Consider the following 18438-nt stretch of genomic DNA (forward strand, 5'->3'; position numbering starts at 1 on the left):
GGCCCAGAGCTCGGATCCATCAAATTAGGGGGAGACTGACACTCAAGGCTGCGTTGTGCCCTATCCGCTGTGACCGTCTACCGGATCGGGCCAGATCAGGGCCAAAACTGTTTTGGATTACAGAGCAAGCCGTTCAGCTAGGCCTCTAATACAGTGTGATGCTCATCTACCTGAGTGGTTACCATCTTTAACTCACACAAAACTGTAGAAAAATATGTGCATTGAGTGAATTGGTCCCACTGCATGGGACACTGCTAAGACCTGAGCCTTTCCGTTCTCAGTTATGCTGATGAGTAAGTGGATGTGTGTCTCCCCCTTGTGGCAGGTTCTGGACTGCATGTCATCCGTGTTGCACATGCAGGGCTCAGCGGGTCAGCTGGGTATGGCCGTTATGCAGCAGGCTGATGTGGCAGGGCTTCGCCTGTTGGAGGCGCTGCTGGTCACTCTCCCGCAGACCCTCCTGCAGACCTACGTGCTGGTGGCCACAGACGTGGGCCTCTGCTCCCCAGGTACGGCCTGACATGGCCCCACAAACAAAACAAAACAAGACAACACAACAAAATCAACACCACACTTATTTGTGACATACGGTAAGAGTAACAACAGAACAACAACTGCCACGGTCACACTGCAGTAAAAGCATTATTTATTATACAGCAGTGGTCACGTCGCCAGGTATGACCTGACCCAAAAGCAAAACAACACAAACACACAACAAAAACAACACCATACTAAGAGAAACAACAGAAATGGCCACAATGCTATAGAAGCCAGCGCCTTTCAACTCATCTTAATGCTACAGCAGCAGTCACCAGGCCAGGTATCACATGACGGTTACAGAGGTAAAGAGGTTAAGAGGTGACCAGGTGTCCTGTTTTGCGTTGTACTGGACAGCATTTTGACCCTTTGTCCGCATCCTTCTTAGATAGATCATGTCAAAAAGGCATTGGTCATTTGGTTTTTAATTGTCGGAAATAATAACACATGGATGCCTTATTTTACCCGCCCGGCATATGAGGGTTATCCGCTTATCCGGTTGCATAGTTTCTACTCTATTTCATAGCGCTACGGCCAAAGCAGCAATCTGGCTCATACAAATGCAACATAGGCAAGCTTTTCGAAAAGCCTGGCTTTCATCCAGTAGCTTAGAAGAGAGCAGTGGAGGTGGTTATTAAGAGGCTGTGACAGCTGTCAATCAAACTGTGCTGGGGTTGGGCCAGCAAACTCCTCAGTCACAATAAAACAACTTACCCAGGTGTTTACAAGCAGAGAGGCTGAAGACATTTTTCAGTTTGAAAGATATTATATCCAAGTTTTAGGTTACCTCAGCGTTGCGTTGTTAACTTGTCCCACATTGTCCCACACAAACGTACTTCTTGTCCAAAAATTGGTCTCTTGGCATCTAGTCACCATAGAGATAAACCATTCCAGACCTGGGGTTAAAGTTAGAAATGGTTTACAGTCAAATTATGTTGATAGAGTGATGGACTGTTCTCCTCTCCCCCACCCTCTCTTCTTCTCTCCCTCTCTTCTCATCTTCAGTGTCTCTGTGCTGTGGGATGTGCCTGTTCTCCCTCTCCTGGGCGCTGGTTCTGTTCAGTCGGGCATGTTGTTTGATCCGGCCGGGCCATCTGGCCATGCCCCCTGCCGCCCTGCTGTGCCAGCTGCTGTGGAGGTCGGGCATGCTGGGCGCCCGTGTCGCCAGCCTCATGTTTTTCACCAGTGTCTTTGGCTGGTGGGTGTGCGGGGTCATAGGTGAGTGGCTACACACACACACACACACACACACACACACACACACACACACACACACACACACACACACATATTGGTCCAATTATCCACAAATACACACAAAACAGACACCAGATTTGTATGCTGGGTTCTTTTACCAGATAATGCATGTTATCTGTGTTCCTCTTTCATCGTTGAGTATTGGTCACAAGCATAGACACGCACGCACGCACGCACGCACGCACGCACGCACGCACGCACGCACGCACGCACGCACGCACGCACGCACGCACACACACACACACACACATAGCACGCACGCACGCACGCACACACACACACACACACACACACACACACACACACACACACACACAAACACACACACACACACACACACACACACACACACACACACAGATCCTGTGCGACCAGCTATAGCAAACTACTGGAGAGGGTGTGAATAATGTTTCTCACCTGCCAGGCACAGTTATATACACACTCATGAGCATTCACACATTTCTAAGTGTAAACAAACAAACAAACATATGAACACACACACTCACACATGCATACACAAACATATGCACGCACACACACAAACACACAAACACACACACAGACACACACACACACACACACACAAACAAATACATAACTGGAATAAGTCAGAGCTACAGGCTCATTTATAAATGTATACAGACACACACTTTAAATACACGTTTACAGTCACTTTACAGCAACATACTTTTACAAACACACAGATTTACAAATCAGATCAATTTGAGCACAATAGCCACAGAAAACTAACAAGGCTGCAGGGGGCATGCTGACAAAAGCATGGCTTGTTTTTCCACTTACTCGACTCAGTGTTTGGGAACTCAAAGGGAAAGAGTATTTCTGGAATGATGGCAAAAAAATCTAAACAAACCCCAGTTGTGTCTTAAAAAAAACTGATTTGACAGTCTGAGACGGTTCTTAGTTTGTCATCTGTGCGCGGAGTTCATTTCCATTTGTTTCAAACTCACTCTCCGAAGAGCTTTTTATAGAACACATTGTCACAAAAGGTCTTTTCAGTCAGCTGGTGTCTGTTTCCTAACTGTAACAAACACCCTCACAAAGAGGAAGGCATTTTATAGTCTATAGCCAGAGTTTTGCATAGCTCTTACAAAAACAGCCTGCGTGACTAAGGAACTTTTATGGGTTGTTTTTCATTAGGTTCACATGGACATGTACTCAGAGGCATGCCTATGTCCCAAGACACTAAATGTTGTGTCTGTGTGTGTGTGTGTGTGTGTGTGTGTGTGTGTGTGTGTGTGTGTGTGTGTGTGTGTGTGTGTGTGTGTGTGTGTGTGTGTGTGTGTGTGTTGCTCTGCATATGTGTTGAGCTGGTTCAATATTTTGTTTGTTTGTGTGTGCCCACTTTAGTCTGTCTGTGTGTGTGGGTGTATGTGTGTGTTTGACTTTAGGCTTGTGTATATGTTAATTTGTGTATAAGTCTGAACATATATGCTCTAATTTGAGGAACGACAGAAAAGAAATAACATGTCTGCTTGCCCACTCTCATTCACTCACATTCTCAAAGTGTGTGTGACTGTGTATGTGTAGGGTTGTCCACACTCCGCTGGCTGCTGTAGCCCTCCTGTCTCAGCAGGCTGATTGTGTATAACCGTGTGTGTGTGAGAGTGCATGTATGCTGGGGTGTGTATAAAACCTGTGTGTATGTGTTATCCCAGGGTTCCACTGGGTGACCGCGTTCTTCTGGCTGATGTCGCAGCAGACGGACATCTGTGCGGGGCCGTGGCGCTGGCGTGTGTTTAACGGCACGCTGGCCATCGTGCACGTCTTCTGCTTCCTCAACGTCAAGGACGGGCCCTCGCGCTTCCGCATGGCCGGCTTCTACGTGGTAGGCTTCAAATGCACAGACACACATTGATATACACAAGCAAACACACACAGACACACACACACACACACACACACACTCTCTCTCTCTCTCTCTCTCTTCTCTCTTCTACGTGGTAGGCTTCAAATGCACACACATTGATATACACAAGCAAACACACACACACACACACACTCTCTCTCTCTCTCTCTCTCTTTCTGTCTCTCGTTCACACACACACACACACACATACACATCACAGCATAGTGATGACACACTTTTTTGATCACACACACACAGCTGATGACACTATGGGCCTCTTCTGTTTGTGTGGAGGAGTATTATGTTTGTGTTTGCGTTAAGGCACTGTGTCCAGACGATGTTTGCTTGTCTGTATGCTTAGTTCCTAACCTTTGGCTGACTCTGACTGAGTGCTTCTTTCTGGCTCGATCTGGCTTTGTTTGTGTGACATTTATCGTCAGTTAATAGTTTGGTTGTGTAACATTGGCACACTTTAGGAGCACACACACACACACAACAACACACACACACAGTGTTCTCAGGTCTTGTTACAGTAAAAGGAAACTGGTGTGTGTTGTTTGGCAGGTCATGTTTCTCGAGAACACCACACTGATGCTGGCGGCCTCGGACTTCCTGAATGAGGCATCGTGGGATAGGCTGACCATGCCCACTGCTGCACTCTGCAGTTTCCTGTCAGGCGAGTCACACTCCTCTCCATATGACTCCACATGCCTTCCAGTGGGATGAATAATCTCACACATGCTAAAGTCATCTAGTCTTAATCTCTCTGCTGATCTCCACTAATGTTTTGATATAATGAAAACATGTCCACTGGTGTTTGTAATGAATCTCTCAGCAGAAAAAGTGCCACATATAAAAACTTTTTTTTATTAAATTAAGATATATCTCTCTGTATGTAATGACTGAACAATCATGACACTGTGTCCCTCTCTCTCCCCCTCTCCCTTCATCATTCATCCATCCCTCTTTCTCTTCATCTCTCTTCTCTCCCCATCCAGGCTTGACATCTCTGGTGCTGTACTACCGCTTCCTGCACCCCAAGTCCACTGAGATCTCCCTGGGCCTCCAGCATGGTGGCGGCAGCCACATGGGCAGCACCTGTCTGGACCTGGAGCGTGGGGAGTCCTCCTTCTCTCTGGGGGGCGACAAGAGCCTGCCGGCACCCCCTTCCCTCCACCTGGCTTCCCACCCCAGTTTCTCGCTCTCGGGCATGGCGGGGTCTCTGCTGGAGCCCCCGGCCAACTGCGCGGGGGGAAAGGGCGGATGTGGCCAAGGGGGGAGTAGGCACCACCACTGGCTCCTCATCCGCCTAGCGCTGAAGACGGGAGACCCCGGGAGGATCAACCGCGCCTACGGGGCTGGCGGGGTGGCGGCCATGCTGGGAGTGGCCGGATGCCCACCTGGGCTGGAGGGCGACGGGGGGATGATGGAGGAGGGGATGCTGGGGAAGGGGAGAAGCGAGGAGGAGGAGGAGGAGGACGAAGAGCAGGCTCTGGCGCCGCTGTCGGACTGCAAGGATGAGTTTCAAAGCGCCAGTGAGGATGAGCCCACTTCGCGTGCGGACAACGGCAGGGTCGCCGGTGGTTCCGTCGAATACGACGATGACGAGAGCCTACCGATGGAGAGTCCGCTGGAATCTCCCGGGTCGGACTGCAAGCGCAGCTCGCCGGAGGGTAAGTCGGTGCTGGGGGACAGCCCCGAGCCCTGCTTCTGCCCCACCGAGTCCAGCTCCACGCTCTACTTCAGCGCTGACCCGCAGTCGCCCAGCAGCGCCAGCAACCCGCGGCTGGACCGGGACACCACCGCCTTCGGCTTCGGGGCCGAGAGCTTGGCTGAGCTGAGCAGCCCCGTGGGCAGCGAGCGCGGGGGCAATGTGGGGCCTCTGGGACGCTTGGGGCCCTGCTACAGCTCCACGCCCAGGCTGGATGGGCTGCACGGCGGGACAGGGACAGGGACAGGGATAGGGGTGGGGGTAGGGGGGGAGACAGGTTTGGGGGTGCCCCACCTGAGCGGACCACGTAGGCAGCTGGTGCTGTCTCGGAGAGGGCTGGAGGAAGATGCGGGTTTCTGAGGGTGTTGGTGTGTGTGTGTGTGTGTGTACGTACTTCAGTGTGTGTGATTCTTATTTATTTCAGCCATTGGGCTGTGTGTGTGTGTGAGTGTGCATGGGAACGTGTCTAAATATTTATGTGTTTGGGTGAAGGGTTGCGTCTGAACGCATGCGTATGTTTATGTATGCTTGTTGACATACATTTCCATGTGTGAGTACGTCTTTGCGTGTGTGCAAGTCTGTATGTAATGACTCAACCGTTTTGTTTCTCACTCAGATCTATTGTGTGACTGTGTGTGTTGGTAGGGGGAGCAGGGTTGCGGTGCAGCTCTTCCCATTGTCTACCCCAAGGAGAAACCCTTGTTGTCTGGTTCTCCCCTCTCCATCCTCATCTCTGTCGATGTAACTAATGTCAGCCACCACGGTTTAAAAGCACAAGCCTTTTACAGTCACCTGGACACTTTAAAAACAAAACAAGAAGGTCTGGGAGCCACAACAGGGCCTGCTCACAAGTGGTAAGGGTGCGACAAGCTAAATAGCACCTTTAAAGCTTCTGAGCAGAACCGGTAAAGCAGAACCAGTTACCGTTTGAATCTTCTCAAGAGCTTTTATTATGACACCCCAGAGCACTTAAAAATCTGTGACACAGTTCTCTCAGATGACAAAGGGAAGCCCTACTCCTTGTTTTCCACTTACTTCGTGTGTTTTGGCTCAAGATGGCTGACAACCATGCTTGTCATGCCGTGGCCCCTCAATGGAGACGTTCAGATGGGCAGATGGTTCAGATGGGCAGAGAGCAGGACTGTATGGTATATTTTCTATTGTTCAGTGTGACTCTTTCTTTTCTCTCTTGGACTTCTTCAACCTCACCTGTCTGTGGCCTCTCTTTTGTGTGGGTACATTTGTTGCAAAAAATAATATTAATACTTGTTCGTTTTTATGGGTAATTGTATTGCAAAGAACTATGCTGGACAGATTTTTTTTTAAATATCCTCTTTTTGCGGACCTCACAAAGTGAAGAGTTGTTTGGACGTGATCATATCGCTGTCAGGTGTTTTCTCAGGCAGTCTTTTCCTATTTATTGCATAATCTGACTGGTTTTGGAATTATGATGCTGTATTTCGTAAATATGTTAATTGGAAAAATTAACTAATTTAAAGGTCGGTGTAATATGGAAGTTAATGTTTAAAAACAAAAAAGTCAGAACTTGTGATATTGTTTATTTAGGTCTATTGATGAGGGGGTTAAGGATTCCAGCCATCTACTTCAGCACTTTCTGTGTCACTGAGCCATGCGCTAAAGCCTGGTTTTAAATCACTGCTGTACATGAAAAAAAAAGAATATATTTCATCCAACCTGCTGTGTTGGATGCTGTGAAGGGACAACTTTTTATTTTGACAAAAATCAACTTGGAGATTTTTACACTATGGAGAGGCTCTTCCTGTTTGGTATTTGTGTCTGTATTTGTCACATAGACCTGCAGGGCATAAGCTGTCTGTCTGTCAGCCAGCTTCTCCCTCTCTGAGTGAGGTAATCAGTTTCTGGTCTTCCCAGTACTCCGTTAGAAATAGCTTTTACCAGTGTCCTTAAAGCAATAAACACCTGCAAACACACACACACACACACACACACACACACACACACACACACACACACACACACAAGAACTCAGACACAAAGCTGGAGAAATGAGAAGGTAAATTACCGTTTGTTGTGTTCTGTACAGATATGACTTTTTAAATAAGTGATGAATAAATCATTCATATGTCTGTATACCAAAATTCAAGAATGTGTGGTAATGTCATTGTTTCAGAGATGGACTTCTGGTGCAATATTTTGTCCGAAAAAATATTCTTTATTCATGTCATTCAGCACTCTTTCACACAACAATGTATATATCTAGAGAGTCCTTTCTCCCACTGATGCAAATGCTATTACCTCATTCTTTCTAAATAAAACAGCATGTGTTCAACGGTTGACACTTTCTAGGTTATTGAGATAACCCAGATGATAAATCAAAACAATGTTCCAATTAACTTTTGGGGTCCTGACCTACTGCATATCTGTGTGATAAGATACAAATTAATTCGTTAATGAACCAGATTAGAAACCCGAATTTCTTGGACAAAACCATTTGAAGTAGTTGTATGTCTGCTGTAGGCTAAAGAAAATACAAAGCTTCCCTTACCTTTAATTAAGAATTTTCAGACGCTCCCTTTAAGGCGTCGCACATGCGCAGTGCTCCGAAAAAGTTAACTCTGGACTTCTTAGTCGGAGAATTTCTGCATTAAGGAAAAAGTCAGAAATCGAGGCAACCTCGAAATGGCTTTCCGAAGAAGAAACAAGAGTTACGCTTTCTTCAGTCAAGAATTTCTCATTCAGAACCATGCAGATATCGTATTCAGTCTGGTTATTTTCATCCTGATCGGACTGATGTTTGAGGTGAGATGTGGTCTTACCCTACTTTTTTTCTCCCTCTCAGTACAGCTGTAGTTAGCGGGGTTGACTTGTGGGAGCAAGACCAGGCTATTGGAGTTGTCTAAAGACACGTAGTCGGAAGAACAGTAGTTTATGGATTTCGTGAAAACTCGGTCGAAACAGCCGAAGTAAAGTAACTGAGCCCGTAGCCTTGTCTTCATGAGTTGATCAGGATTAGTTGGATACAAATGTAGCCAGATATTAATTTGGCATCTCCCGGTTACTTTGTGACATCTTCGTTTGCAAGTGTAAGCTGGTTGTAAAGAAGCGTTTAATGTCTGTGGAGAGTTGCAGGAAGCCCAGCTACATTTAGAGATCGTGTAATAGTATTATCAAGACGTAACGTTTACACGACATATAATGCTAGGATAACTTACTTTGTGTCTGTTAAATGAAACATTGGGCATCACCTTTAAGATATTCAACATATAGCATGGGCCTACGTTAAAGCCTATTACAAAAACGTTCAACAAGTTGCGACAGTGCAGTGACGTTTAAAAGCTCTGCACTATCTAACTTTTAACTTGACTCTGGTTTCATTTAAAAAAAAAAAAGTCATGGGATTGCATGAATATCATTGACTACTGTCAATGCTGCTTGCACTCTTCTCCCCTGCGGTCTCAGAGCAATTCGGTTGAGTACGGTCGCTGAATGGATGTGATCCTCAGCAAACTGCCACGTCTCAATCTCTGAGCGAAAAGGCAGCGGGGCTTCTCCGCAAGGAAAGATGGAATGCGCGATTTTCTGCCGGTGCACCACCAGACTCTTCGATTTGTTATTTGTGGAATGGTAGACTGAGTCAGCCGTTCGTTTGATTAAAACAAACAACACGTATGTTTATGTAAGGGGAGTTTGTCAGAGGAATTTGGGCTTCTGTTTTTTTCCCTCTCTCTCCCCGGGATAAGGTGAGAGGTGTCGTCATAGAGCTGATGGCCAATGACTCCTCTATTTGGACAGGACAGAAGTAGACATATATGGCACCAAACAGTCTTGCCTACTCTTTTCCAGCTAACTATAGCGCTTCTGTCAGTGGTTTCGGTGGGACCGTTCACAGTGGGGAAATTCCCACCATCAGTTTCATGTATTCGGAAATGGCTCAAACATCTGAGCGGCTCAACGGGGCAGTTGTGTTTCTTTGCACACAGTTAGACGGTAATGGGTAGCCTACGCGCGATGGAGTTTTGCTTCGGCAGCAGAGAATGTGTGTGTGCGGGCTATGCTCAGTACAAACGTTGTCATTATGCATTGCCGTACCCTAGAGACATTCAGTCAGCTGAAGGCAGCCATCGGAAGAAGGGCTTAGGTTAACCATACTTGCCGGCTTAATGTAACCTTTTTAGCGAGACACAAGCACACATTCTATGCAGGTGGGTTTCTAGGGACTCTGGGGGGCCCCAAGTAAAAGTATGAGCATGAGCCCCCTGACCCCGCCACCGTCTACACATCTACAAATGGTATTCGTTTAACCTTTACCTTTTATATTAATATGAGTTCTGTATAAAGTACATGCTATAAATTAATATCCTTAAATAAATAAATACCTTCTTTAGTAGGTGTACCTGTGTGTGGAGACAGGTAGGCCTACTTATTGGGAGGCATTAAACAAGCCCTCCAGGATCTTGTGAGGGTTTGTTGCGATTATTTGAGGATTTGCTGTGGGAATTGCACATTTATTTATTTGCAATTTCCTGCAGGAATTCCTAAAAAATGTGATCCCACCAGGATCTTCCAAGAGTTGGTTGGGATTTGTTCAGGCCAAAAGTTCAGAATTCTCAGAACATTTTGTTGAAATTGTAGTGATTCTGAGTTAAATTAGATCAATCCTAAATATTGCAGGAATTGCATTTCTTCATTTTTTGTGTGCACTGAAAGTCTATGACTCTCATGACATGAAGACAAGACCCCAACGGTTAACTCAACGTCAGCATTGGCCTTGCAAGGTTCAGGATGATTTTAAAACAGTAGGTAGCGTGTTGAGGCATTTTCAACCCATAAAATGCATTGACCTAAAATGGAATTTTGTCAATATTAACACCAGTATTGATGTATTTCATCACAGTTCATTTATGTCATTTAAACACACATTAAAACTGTTTTTAAAAACAAATGACAATGTAGGCAATAGTTGTAGCAGCCAGAACGTTTTTGCAAACTCCTTACAAAACACCTAGTTAGGCTAGCTAGTTTTTGTTAGAATTGACAGCCCATTTATCTGCAGGGACAAATTAAGCAGTTGCCATAGATACCTCCGTCGACATAACAGACTCTCACAAACCAGTGTTTTGTTTTTCTACTTCCCTTCCTATCGTCTGCACTTTCATTTAGAGTAGCCTTGACTGGTTGTTGAATTTCACGGTGTTGCTGCGCTGTAGCCAAGTTACGAAGCTCCTAGCAAGCTAATGGTATGGGAACCCGTAGGAGGTTTCGGGACATGTCAGTGTAGTGTCCAGCAACAAAATCATAGATTTTAAAGGGGGTTCTCACAGAATTGTCATTTACGAACTAACGTAATGAGCTGTCCTCAGTGGACCCTTTTCAGCGCTGAGCCACGGGTGTTAAGTGCCTGCATGGCCTACCTGTGGTAGTCTATGTATTCTGTCACCCCAGGGTGCCACTTAACAAAACTGAGCATTGGTAGGAGAGTATAACATGCTCACCTTTCTCAACTGGTGTACTTTCTGAGTGTGATTTGTGTGCGTGCTGTTGCCTTCGAAACGCAAGAGGCAAGATGACCTTATTATTGTTCAATCTGCTTTTCTCCAGGCAACAGCAAAATCAGCCATCGTATTCATTCAGCCCCAGTATAACATCAGCACACTATCATCAGGTGGGTTTGCATGTCATTTCATCTGCTTCTCATCTTATTATTTATCCATGGTGGGATCATTTAACAGAACATCCACTTTTGTTCTTGTGTCCAGGATGTTTGGATTTCATGTGGATTTGGGCACCTCTCTCTTTCCAACACAATTAGTGTGTCGTTTCACAATGTTTCTTTGTGTTTTATTTACTTCCACACAGCTAATTGCATTGATGGGCTGAATACTGCTCGAGAGTATTTGAGATTGGGACCATTTCCCCAAAACTAGAATGTACAGAACCTCTCTTTGCAGTAGCCTGTTTCTTTTCAGCCGGCTTAGGCATGATGGCATGTTCAAGTGCAAGTCCTGGTTGTCCCTTTAGATAGAGGCATAAAGGCCTCTTGTGCACATCTGTTTCTCCATTTCTGCCCTTCTTTCTCTCTGTCTCCCTCACCCCCCCCCCCCCCCCCCACTCTCTCTCTCACTTTCACATACACACATGCACACACATGCACAAACACACACGCACACACACGCACACACACGCACACACACGCACACACACACACACACACACACACACACACACACACACACACACATATGCACAGCTGGAGCTCTATCTAGAAGAGGAGGGGTGTTTTTCTAAAGATACTGCATGGCTGTAGAGGTAGTTGTCTTAAGAGAACTGCCCTTTCAAAAAAACGATTTCACAATTTGTCTTCTGTTGGCTGCGATTACTGTCAGAACTGGGTTAGAATGTTTTATTCTGATCACTTAGCCAACATATTTTGTAGGAGTTGTGATGAAATTTGGCAGCAGCGTTTCTTAAGTCTTTCCCTTCAGGGAAATAAAGGCCAGGCCGTAATGGATTTGAGTTCAAGCTGCTTTTTTAATTTCATGCCATGCTGAGCCAAACAAATGCGCTGAGCCAAAGCAGCCAATGCTGGAGGAAACTTTCCTTCTGCCATCTTTGACTGACAACACTGTCTGCAGTGCATCATCCCCCAGTGTTTTCTTCTTTCTTTTTGTAATCTCTCTCTCTCTCTCTCTCTCTCTCGTTCTCTCTCTCTTTTGCAAACTCACACACATATAGATTTTTTTTTTTTATGTTTATTGGAATGCACAAACATAGCAAAACAGGTCAAGCTGTATCAGTATGTATCAAACATGACCAGTCTGATTGTCTTTGCAGAAGGGGAAGTCACCCTCTACCACTATGGCTGGAAGGACTGTGCCACCATCCTCTTCTATCTCTTCATCACCATCATCCTGCACGCAGTGGTGCAGGAGTACGTGCTGGACGTGAGTACGCCACGGCCTCATGGGTGCACTGGAAAGGGGAAGTAGTTGCAGCAGGAAGGGGAGGAAGGAAGAAACCAATGGTTTCACTATGGCTTCTGTAAAAGCATCTTGCAGCAACTTAATAACCAGCTCACGGTTTGGTGTTGAAACACTTAAGACAGACCACATAATCTGCGTCAGAGAGAGTGAGACACGAGAGTCTAACTAGCACTCAAAAAATGGCCAAAGATTCGGTGCAGTCCTTGGTCATATAATCCATTACACCTTGTGTTGAATTTGGCAAAATTCTCCTCCCGTTCTTTGAGCTGTCAGTCCAGTGTATGTGCTGGGAAACAATCTTGTTTTCATCCACAGTCCTGGCTCTATTCATGGGAATCAAACAAAGTGGCTCGGACCAAGTCATACACTATTCCAGCCAATCAACCAAGAAATAGGAGTATGTTTGAGCTCACCAGCCATTCAAATACAAACAACCCTTTGCCAGGATTTGGGACTGCCTCTTTAGTTATTGGTGCCCTCTTCCTTTTTGGTTTGTGCAGTATAAAGAAAGAATTTCTTGTACGACCCTGACAGCTGTGTGACCTGATAGTTCTCTTTTTTATGTCATGGATATTATCCTACTCAGTCCTAAATTGCATTAAATAACTGGAGGGGCAGGAAAGTGGACATTAGGCATGTATAAACCGTATTGGCAAATGGGCCCATTCTGAGTGTGAGCGCATTGTTTACTTTATTGCGTTAGCAATTCACTTTGAAGATGTGATTGAGGAAGTCTTTGAAAGGAAGAAGCTTAAGTATGCAGAACTGGTTGCGGAAGCGCAGGAACGAGGCTGGCAAGCACAAACAAGACCAGTGGAGATATGTGTTAGAGGCTCTGTAGCTAAATCGACCACATCGTTTCTGTTGGATTTTGGTTTTCAAGGACGGTCACTCAAAGGAGCTTTAAAGAAGTTGTATGAGGCTACTGAAAAAGCAAGCCAGTGGTTATGGTTTAGGCACTCCGACTATTTGGGGACATATGAATAAACATGTATTACGTGAAGAAGCCTGTTGTTGCTAGATGTTCTGGAAGATGCCATGCTGGCATACTTTGACATACTTCTCAAGATCTTCTGGGTTTTGGCCGTCATCAACCATGGGTATAGCTAGCTACAGAGCCCATACTTAGAGCCACCTTAAACTGGAGGGCAAAGGTATGGTTGGAGATGACCTACTTAGAGCCACCAGCAAATGGGCCAAAGTATATGCTGAAGAATGAGATTTGATCATGGTTGTTGTGGGGAAGTCTTTTAGTGATACTTGGGTGTATCTTGAGGTGTGTCTCTTATTGTCTCTTATATTGGCATGTGTACTAAGCCCTTGTGACTATTGAAGGGGGGTGGGTCTGGGATGCCAGACACCACCGTTGTGCCTTCTGGAGGTAAAGTGGGCCCAATTCAACGAAAAATTGACAAAGGAAGATTCCCACTTGATAACCCAAGTGAAATGCTTATGAATGCGTCTTTGTTGTTGTGTTTTTGCTGTTCTTGTTGTTGTTAAGTATTGGTATGATGGTTGTAGTGTATCCTGTTATGTTATAATACTTAGGCTAGGTTGTTGGGTATGAGTACTTGCATGGGATAGTGAGAGGTTTGAAATGTAACATCTTTTCATGTGTATAACTAAAATTCAAGTACCTACTGAATTACTATATTTAATTGACTAGAATTTGTACTTTACACTTTTCCCCCACCAGAAAGTCAACAGGCGCCTGCACCTCTCGAAGAGCAAGAATACTAAATTCAACGAGTCGGGACAGCTCTGTGTGTTTTACTTAGTTTCCAGCATATGGAGTCTTTATGTCCTCGGCACGGTAGGCCTCAGCTCTGTCTCTCGTTCCACCAATAGGAAGAAGTCTTGTCTGTAAACATTAGTCTCTGATGCTAAATGCTAATACTAAGACGACTGTATGTTATATCTGTGGGTTTTTAAGAAGTAAACCATTTTTTACATGAATTCAACTGTCCTATCTGGACTAAAATAATTTCTTTCTGGCTGAAACACGCTTACACTCCCTCATGCTGTCCATGTTTGTAGTCACGGTAACAAGGCAAGGCTGACATTCCCTCTTCATTTAACTCGTTCTGTCATTTTATTCCCCACTTCCCCAGGAGGGTTATCTGCTGCACCCCAGCAGTCTATGGGAGAATTATCCTCATCTATATCTAAGGTAGGTGTGTGTTTTATTCCAACATATTCTTTACAAAGGGAAACAAAACTGGCTTTTACTTCCTCCCAGAAAAAAATGGGAAGGAATATGTGGAATGTTGTAGATACTGTATGGGTGTGACGAGAAGCCCGTCTATTTATATCATTTGTGATTATGCATTAGAAGGAGGAACTCAGTTGCAATCAAACGATTAAAATCAAAGATGCCTGCTCTCAAAAGAAAAATAAACAACTGAGCTAGCATCACTGATGGGACATTAGATTTAAATAAACATCTATATCTATATCTATCTCCTTTGGCAGGTTTCAGGTTAAGTTTTTCTACCTCACCCAGCTGGCTTACTGGCTCCATTCCATCCCAGAGCTCTACTTCCAGAAGATCCGCAAGGTAGGTACTGGAAGAGGAGGTGGAGATTGAGCTGGAGGTTGAGGTGGCAGAGGAGGAGAGGAGAGGAGAGGAGTGGAGGGGAGGGAAGTAGAATAAGAAGAAGAGTTTGTGGTGCATATGAAGCAACTTGGGGTTGTCATGCTAAATCAATATAGTGGTAGTATTTGAAATGGCCTGTAATGTTTGCCTACAGTATATGAGTACAGACAAGCACCTAAATAACCAATAAGGAACAGAATGCTTAGAGGTGGTAAGGGTGTGTGTGAGGGTGGTGTAGTTATCATTCTCTAAATGACTCTACATAAATAATATAATTTTGTTTGTGTGTTTGTGTGTTTAGGAGGAGATCCCTCGGCAACTCCAGTATATCGCTCTATACCTGCTGCACATCATGGCTGCCTACCTGCTAAAGTGAGTGCAGCATCTGCCCTCCTGTCGACCGCAGGAATAATCTGACCCTCAAAACATACCAAACACCTTTGATGAGCTGTGTCCTGATGTGTCAGTCTCCCTCCCTCTCTGTCTCCCTCGCTCTTTCTCTCTCTCTCTCTCTCTTTCTCCCTCCCTCTCCTTCGCCTGTAGTCTGACCCGTGTGGGACTGGTGCTGCTGTTCCTGCAGTATGTGTCTGAGCTCGGCTTTCACATCTCCAGACTCTTCTACTTCACAGACGAGAACCATCACAAGATGTAAGCCCATTCGTGCTTGGATTTGTAGCTTTTTTTTGTCTTCTTTTCTGCAACACACTTATGCTTTATGACCTGAACCTAAACACATATGATGAAGGTCCCAACGGGCCGACGAGACCCTCTGTATGCATATGGTGTACTGTATAGATTTGTACCTGCTGGGAACATTGTAAGCCCTTTCAGCTGTCATTTTCATCTGTGTGTGTTTTTGTGTTTTATAGGTTTGATCTTTGGGCAGTTGGGTTTGTCTGTACACGGATGGTCACTCTAACACTTATGTTTCTGGCGGTGGGTTTTGGACTCTCCCGTGCTGAGGACCAGAACTTAGACTGGGATGCGGGGAATTTCAACACAGTCTTCATCAGGTCCGGATCCAGTGCTGCCCCAATTAGCCAGAACACAAGCAAAACATTATGCGCTCTCCCTCATACCTGGCACAATTGCATGTGTTTCAGACAAAATCATCCTTCATTTTAATTAGTGCTTTTGTTTTTATTGGCTTTCACAACCTCTTTCTTTTACACGCGCACACACACACACACAGACACACACACACACACACACACACACAGTATTTTCGTGACTTTCTCTCACTCACCTGTTTCTGCTTAACTGTTTACCCTTTCTCAAACTCTATGTCCTATTGTCCTGTCTCCTCACTCTTCCCTTCCTCCTATTCTTTTATTATTTCTCTTTCTCTCTCTCTCTCTCACACACACACACACATACATACATATATATACTGTATATACTGTATATATATATATATATATATATATATATATATATATATATATACACACACACACACACACACACATACATACATATATATATATATATATATACTCACACAATTTCTTCATTTCCTCACTTTCTTTTGTTCTCTCTCTCTCTTACACACACATATAAACACAATTTCTTCATTGCTCTCCTCAAACAACCCTTCTCTCCCTCTCTTTCTCCCCCTCTCTCCCCCCACAGGATGACTGTGTTGTTCCTGGTGTGCTTCACGCAGTCATGGCTGCTGTGGAAGTTCATTCGCTTCCAGCTGCGGCGCTGGAGGGAGTTCAGGCTGGAGCAGGCGGCCCGCAAGAGGGCGGCCACCAAACAGAACCCCTCGCGCTCTCTGAAGAGAGACTCCGGTACGCCAGTAGCCCCCTCCCACCTCAATGTACAATACACACACACACACACACATACAAATATACTAACAACACACACTTGCCTACACGCATACCGAACATATAGTGTACATACACACACAAATACACACTACAGTGATATTCACTCTCCAATAGTCTGCACTCCACCCCACAGTTTCATTCACACATGCATCCTGTGGCAGTGTCTGCTAGAATGACCATCTAGAACCTTCCTTCTCAATGTGCATCTGAAGTTTTTTTTTTTCTTTCTCTCCTCCCTCTCAGTTGGTCACCATGAGAATGGGTTGGTAAAGGCGGAGAACGGAACCTCCCCCCGGCTGAAGAAGATCAAAGCCCCTTAACCCACACCGCACCCACCCACCAGCCCCAAACTCAACTCGATCTGGACCCCCGCCCTTCCTCTCTCCCACTTGTGAGACCCACCTGCCTGTGGCCATCAGAGAGGATGAGGACTCTCCAACAATCTCCCTCTTTCACCGCTCTCAGAGGGCGGTGGCAGGATCACTCAGAGAAGCGAAAGACAAGATCCCTTACATGAAATTGTGAGAAAGAGGCTCCACACACACACACACAGACACATACACACACACACACATACACACACACACATACACACAGAAATGTTTCAGAATCACAACAGACAATCAGCCAAATTTTCTTTTTGGATCAGTATTTTTATATTTTGTTCTATTTTGGTATAAAGCTGCCTGCCTGCAATTCTACACCGCTGGACTTGATCTCATATCAATTTTTGTATAATACAAGTCCTATTGAATTTCTGACTAGCTTGTAGATGTTTTTCATTGTTGCTTTGCCAGACTTGAGGCTCTTTATGTCTGTTGTGTCTTGCTTGAGGCTGTAGAGTTGCCTTATCCAGGGGACTGGTGCTATGGACCATTGGAAGTATAGTACGGTGGCCCTTGAAGGACATCCAGAGCCTGTGTTCTCCCCTGTTGGAGGACCGAGCCTGCCTTTTTTTTGCCCCCTGGTGGTTACTTACTCCCAGTCAGCGTCCTACAAGTTCCGTAGCAGCCCACCATCATCATCGAACTTGGTCAGCAAGTGCAGTTCTACATTGTGGTGTTAATGGAGTAGCTGACAATGCTTTATCTTTATTATCTTTATTTTGGCCATATGTATGTAGTTTTCAGTATCAGATCATATTGTACATTTATATTGTGAAATGTAATTGTTGTAATTATGAAAGAAAAAGTTTCCAAAAAAACATATTTTTTTTCTTTTTTGTTTGTGAAAAACATTGACCATAAAGCCATGGTTCCTCTTGGCTAGAAGTATTGGAAATAAATCCATGCAGGTAAATGTTGCTGCATTTCAACTTGAAAAGAGTTTACGACTGGTGAGGTCACTTTTGTTATTTTGGGAAAAGAGTATCTGATGTTGAGGAGTTTACTACTTCTGGAGCACCAGGCACAAGTTCTTCAGAGTTAACACATAGAACAAAAAAATGCACATGATTCCCAAATCTTTTTGTTGGCAAAAAGAGTAATTTCAAAGGGTTCTTTACCACTCAGATTGACTGCACATTTGAGTTTGAACCTTCTCTTTTCCTCTTCCATTCCTTTGGAGACTGTCTGAAGAACTACGGAAGGTTTTAGAATGAGTCAGTGTATCAATGTCTTTAAAGATGTCATAAAAGAACTGCTCGTCTGAGGTTAAGTAACACAGTGATTCAA

At 44.9% G+C, this 18438-nt stretch overlaps 2 protein-coding genes across 2 annotated transcripts in view; both read left to right on the top strand.

Annotated features, from left to right (window-relative positions):
• Positions 1 to 5732, top strand: part of xkr5a (XK related 5a) — a gene marked incomplete at both ends in the record, with an annotated part of 8120 nt that extends 2388 nt beyond the window's left edge. Inside the window, 5 exon segments of the mRNA XM_080833077.1 lie at positions 326 to 509; positions 1543 to 1755; positions 3471 to 3640; positions 4226 to 4337; positions 4660 to 5732. Of these exon segments, the coding sequence (XP_080689203.1) occupies positions 326 to 509; positions 1543 to 1755; positions 3471 to 3640; positions 4226 to 4337; positions 4660 to 5732 (1752 nt within the window).
• A 2301-nt stretch (positions 5733 to 8033) lies between these two features.
• tram2 (translocation associated membrane protein 2) lies at positions 8034 to 18046 on the top strand (the record flags this gene model as incomplete). Its single annotated transcript, XM_080831945.1, has 11 exons — positions 8034 to 8153; positions 10953 to 11016; positions 12186 to 12295; positions 14031 to 14147; positions 14446 to 14504; positions 14807 to 14891; positions 15232 to 15302; positions 15474 to 15578; positions 15800 to 15943; positions 16563 to 16723; positions 17009 to 18046. The coding sequence occupies 11 exons, from the start codon at positions 8034 to 8036 to the stop codon at positions 17083 to 17085; spliced, it is 1113 nt and encodes a 370-aa protein (XP_080688071.1). The 3' UTR covers positions 17086 to 18046.
• Between the last annotated feature and the right edge of the window lie 392 nt (positions 18047 to 18438).

Source organism: Sprattus sprattus, assembly GCF_963457725.1.
Source record: "Sprattus sprattus genome assembly, chromosome: 2".
Lineage (NCBI taxonomy): Eukaryota > Metazoa > Chordata > Actinopteri > Clupeiformes > Clupeidae > Sprattus > Sprattus sprattus.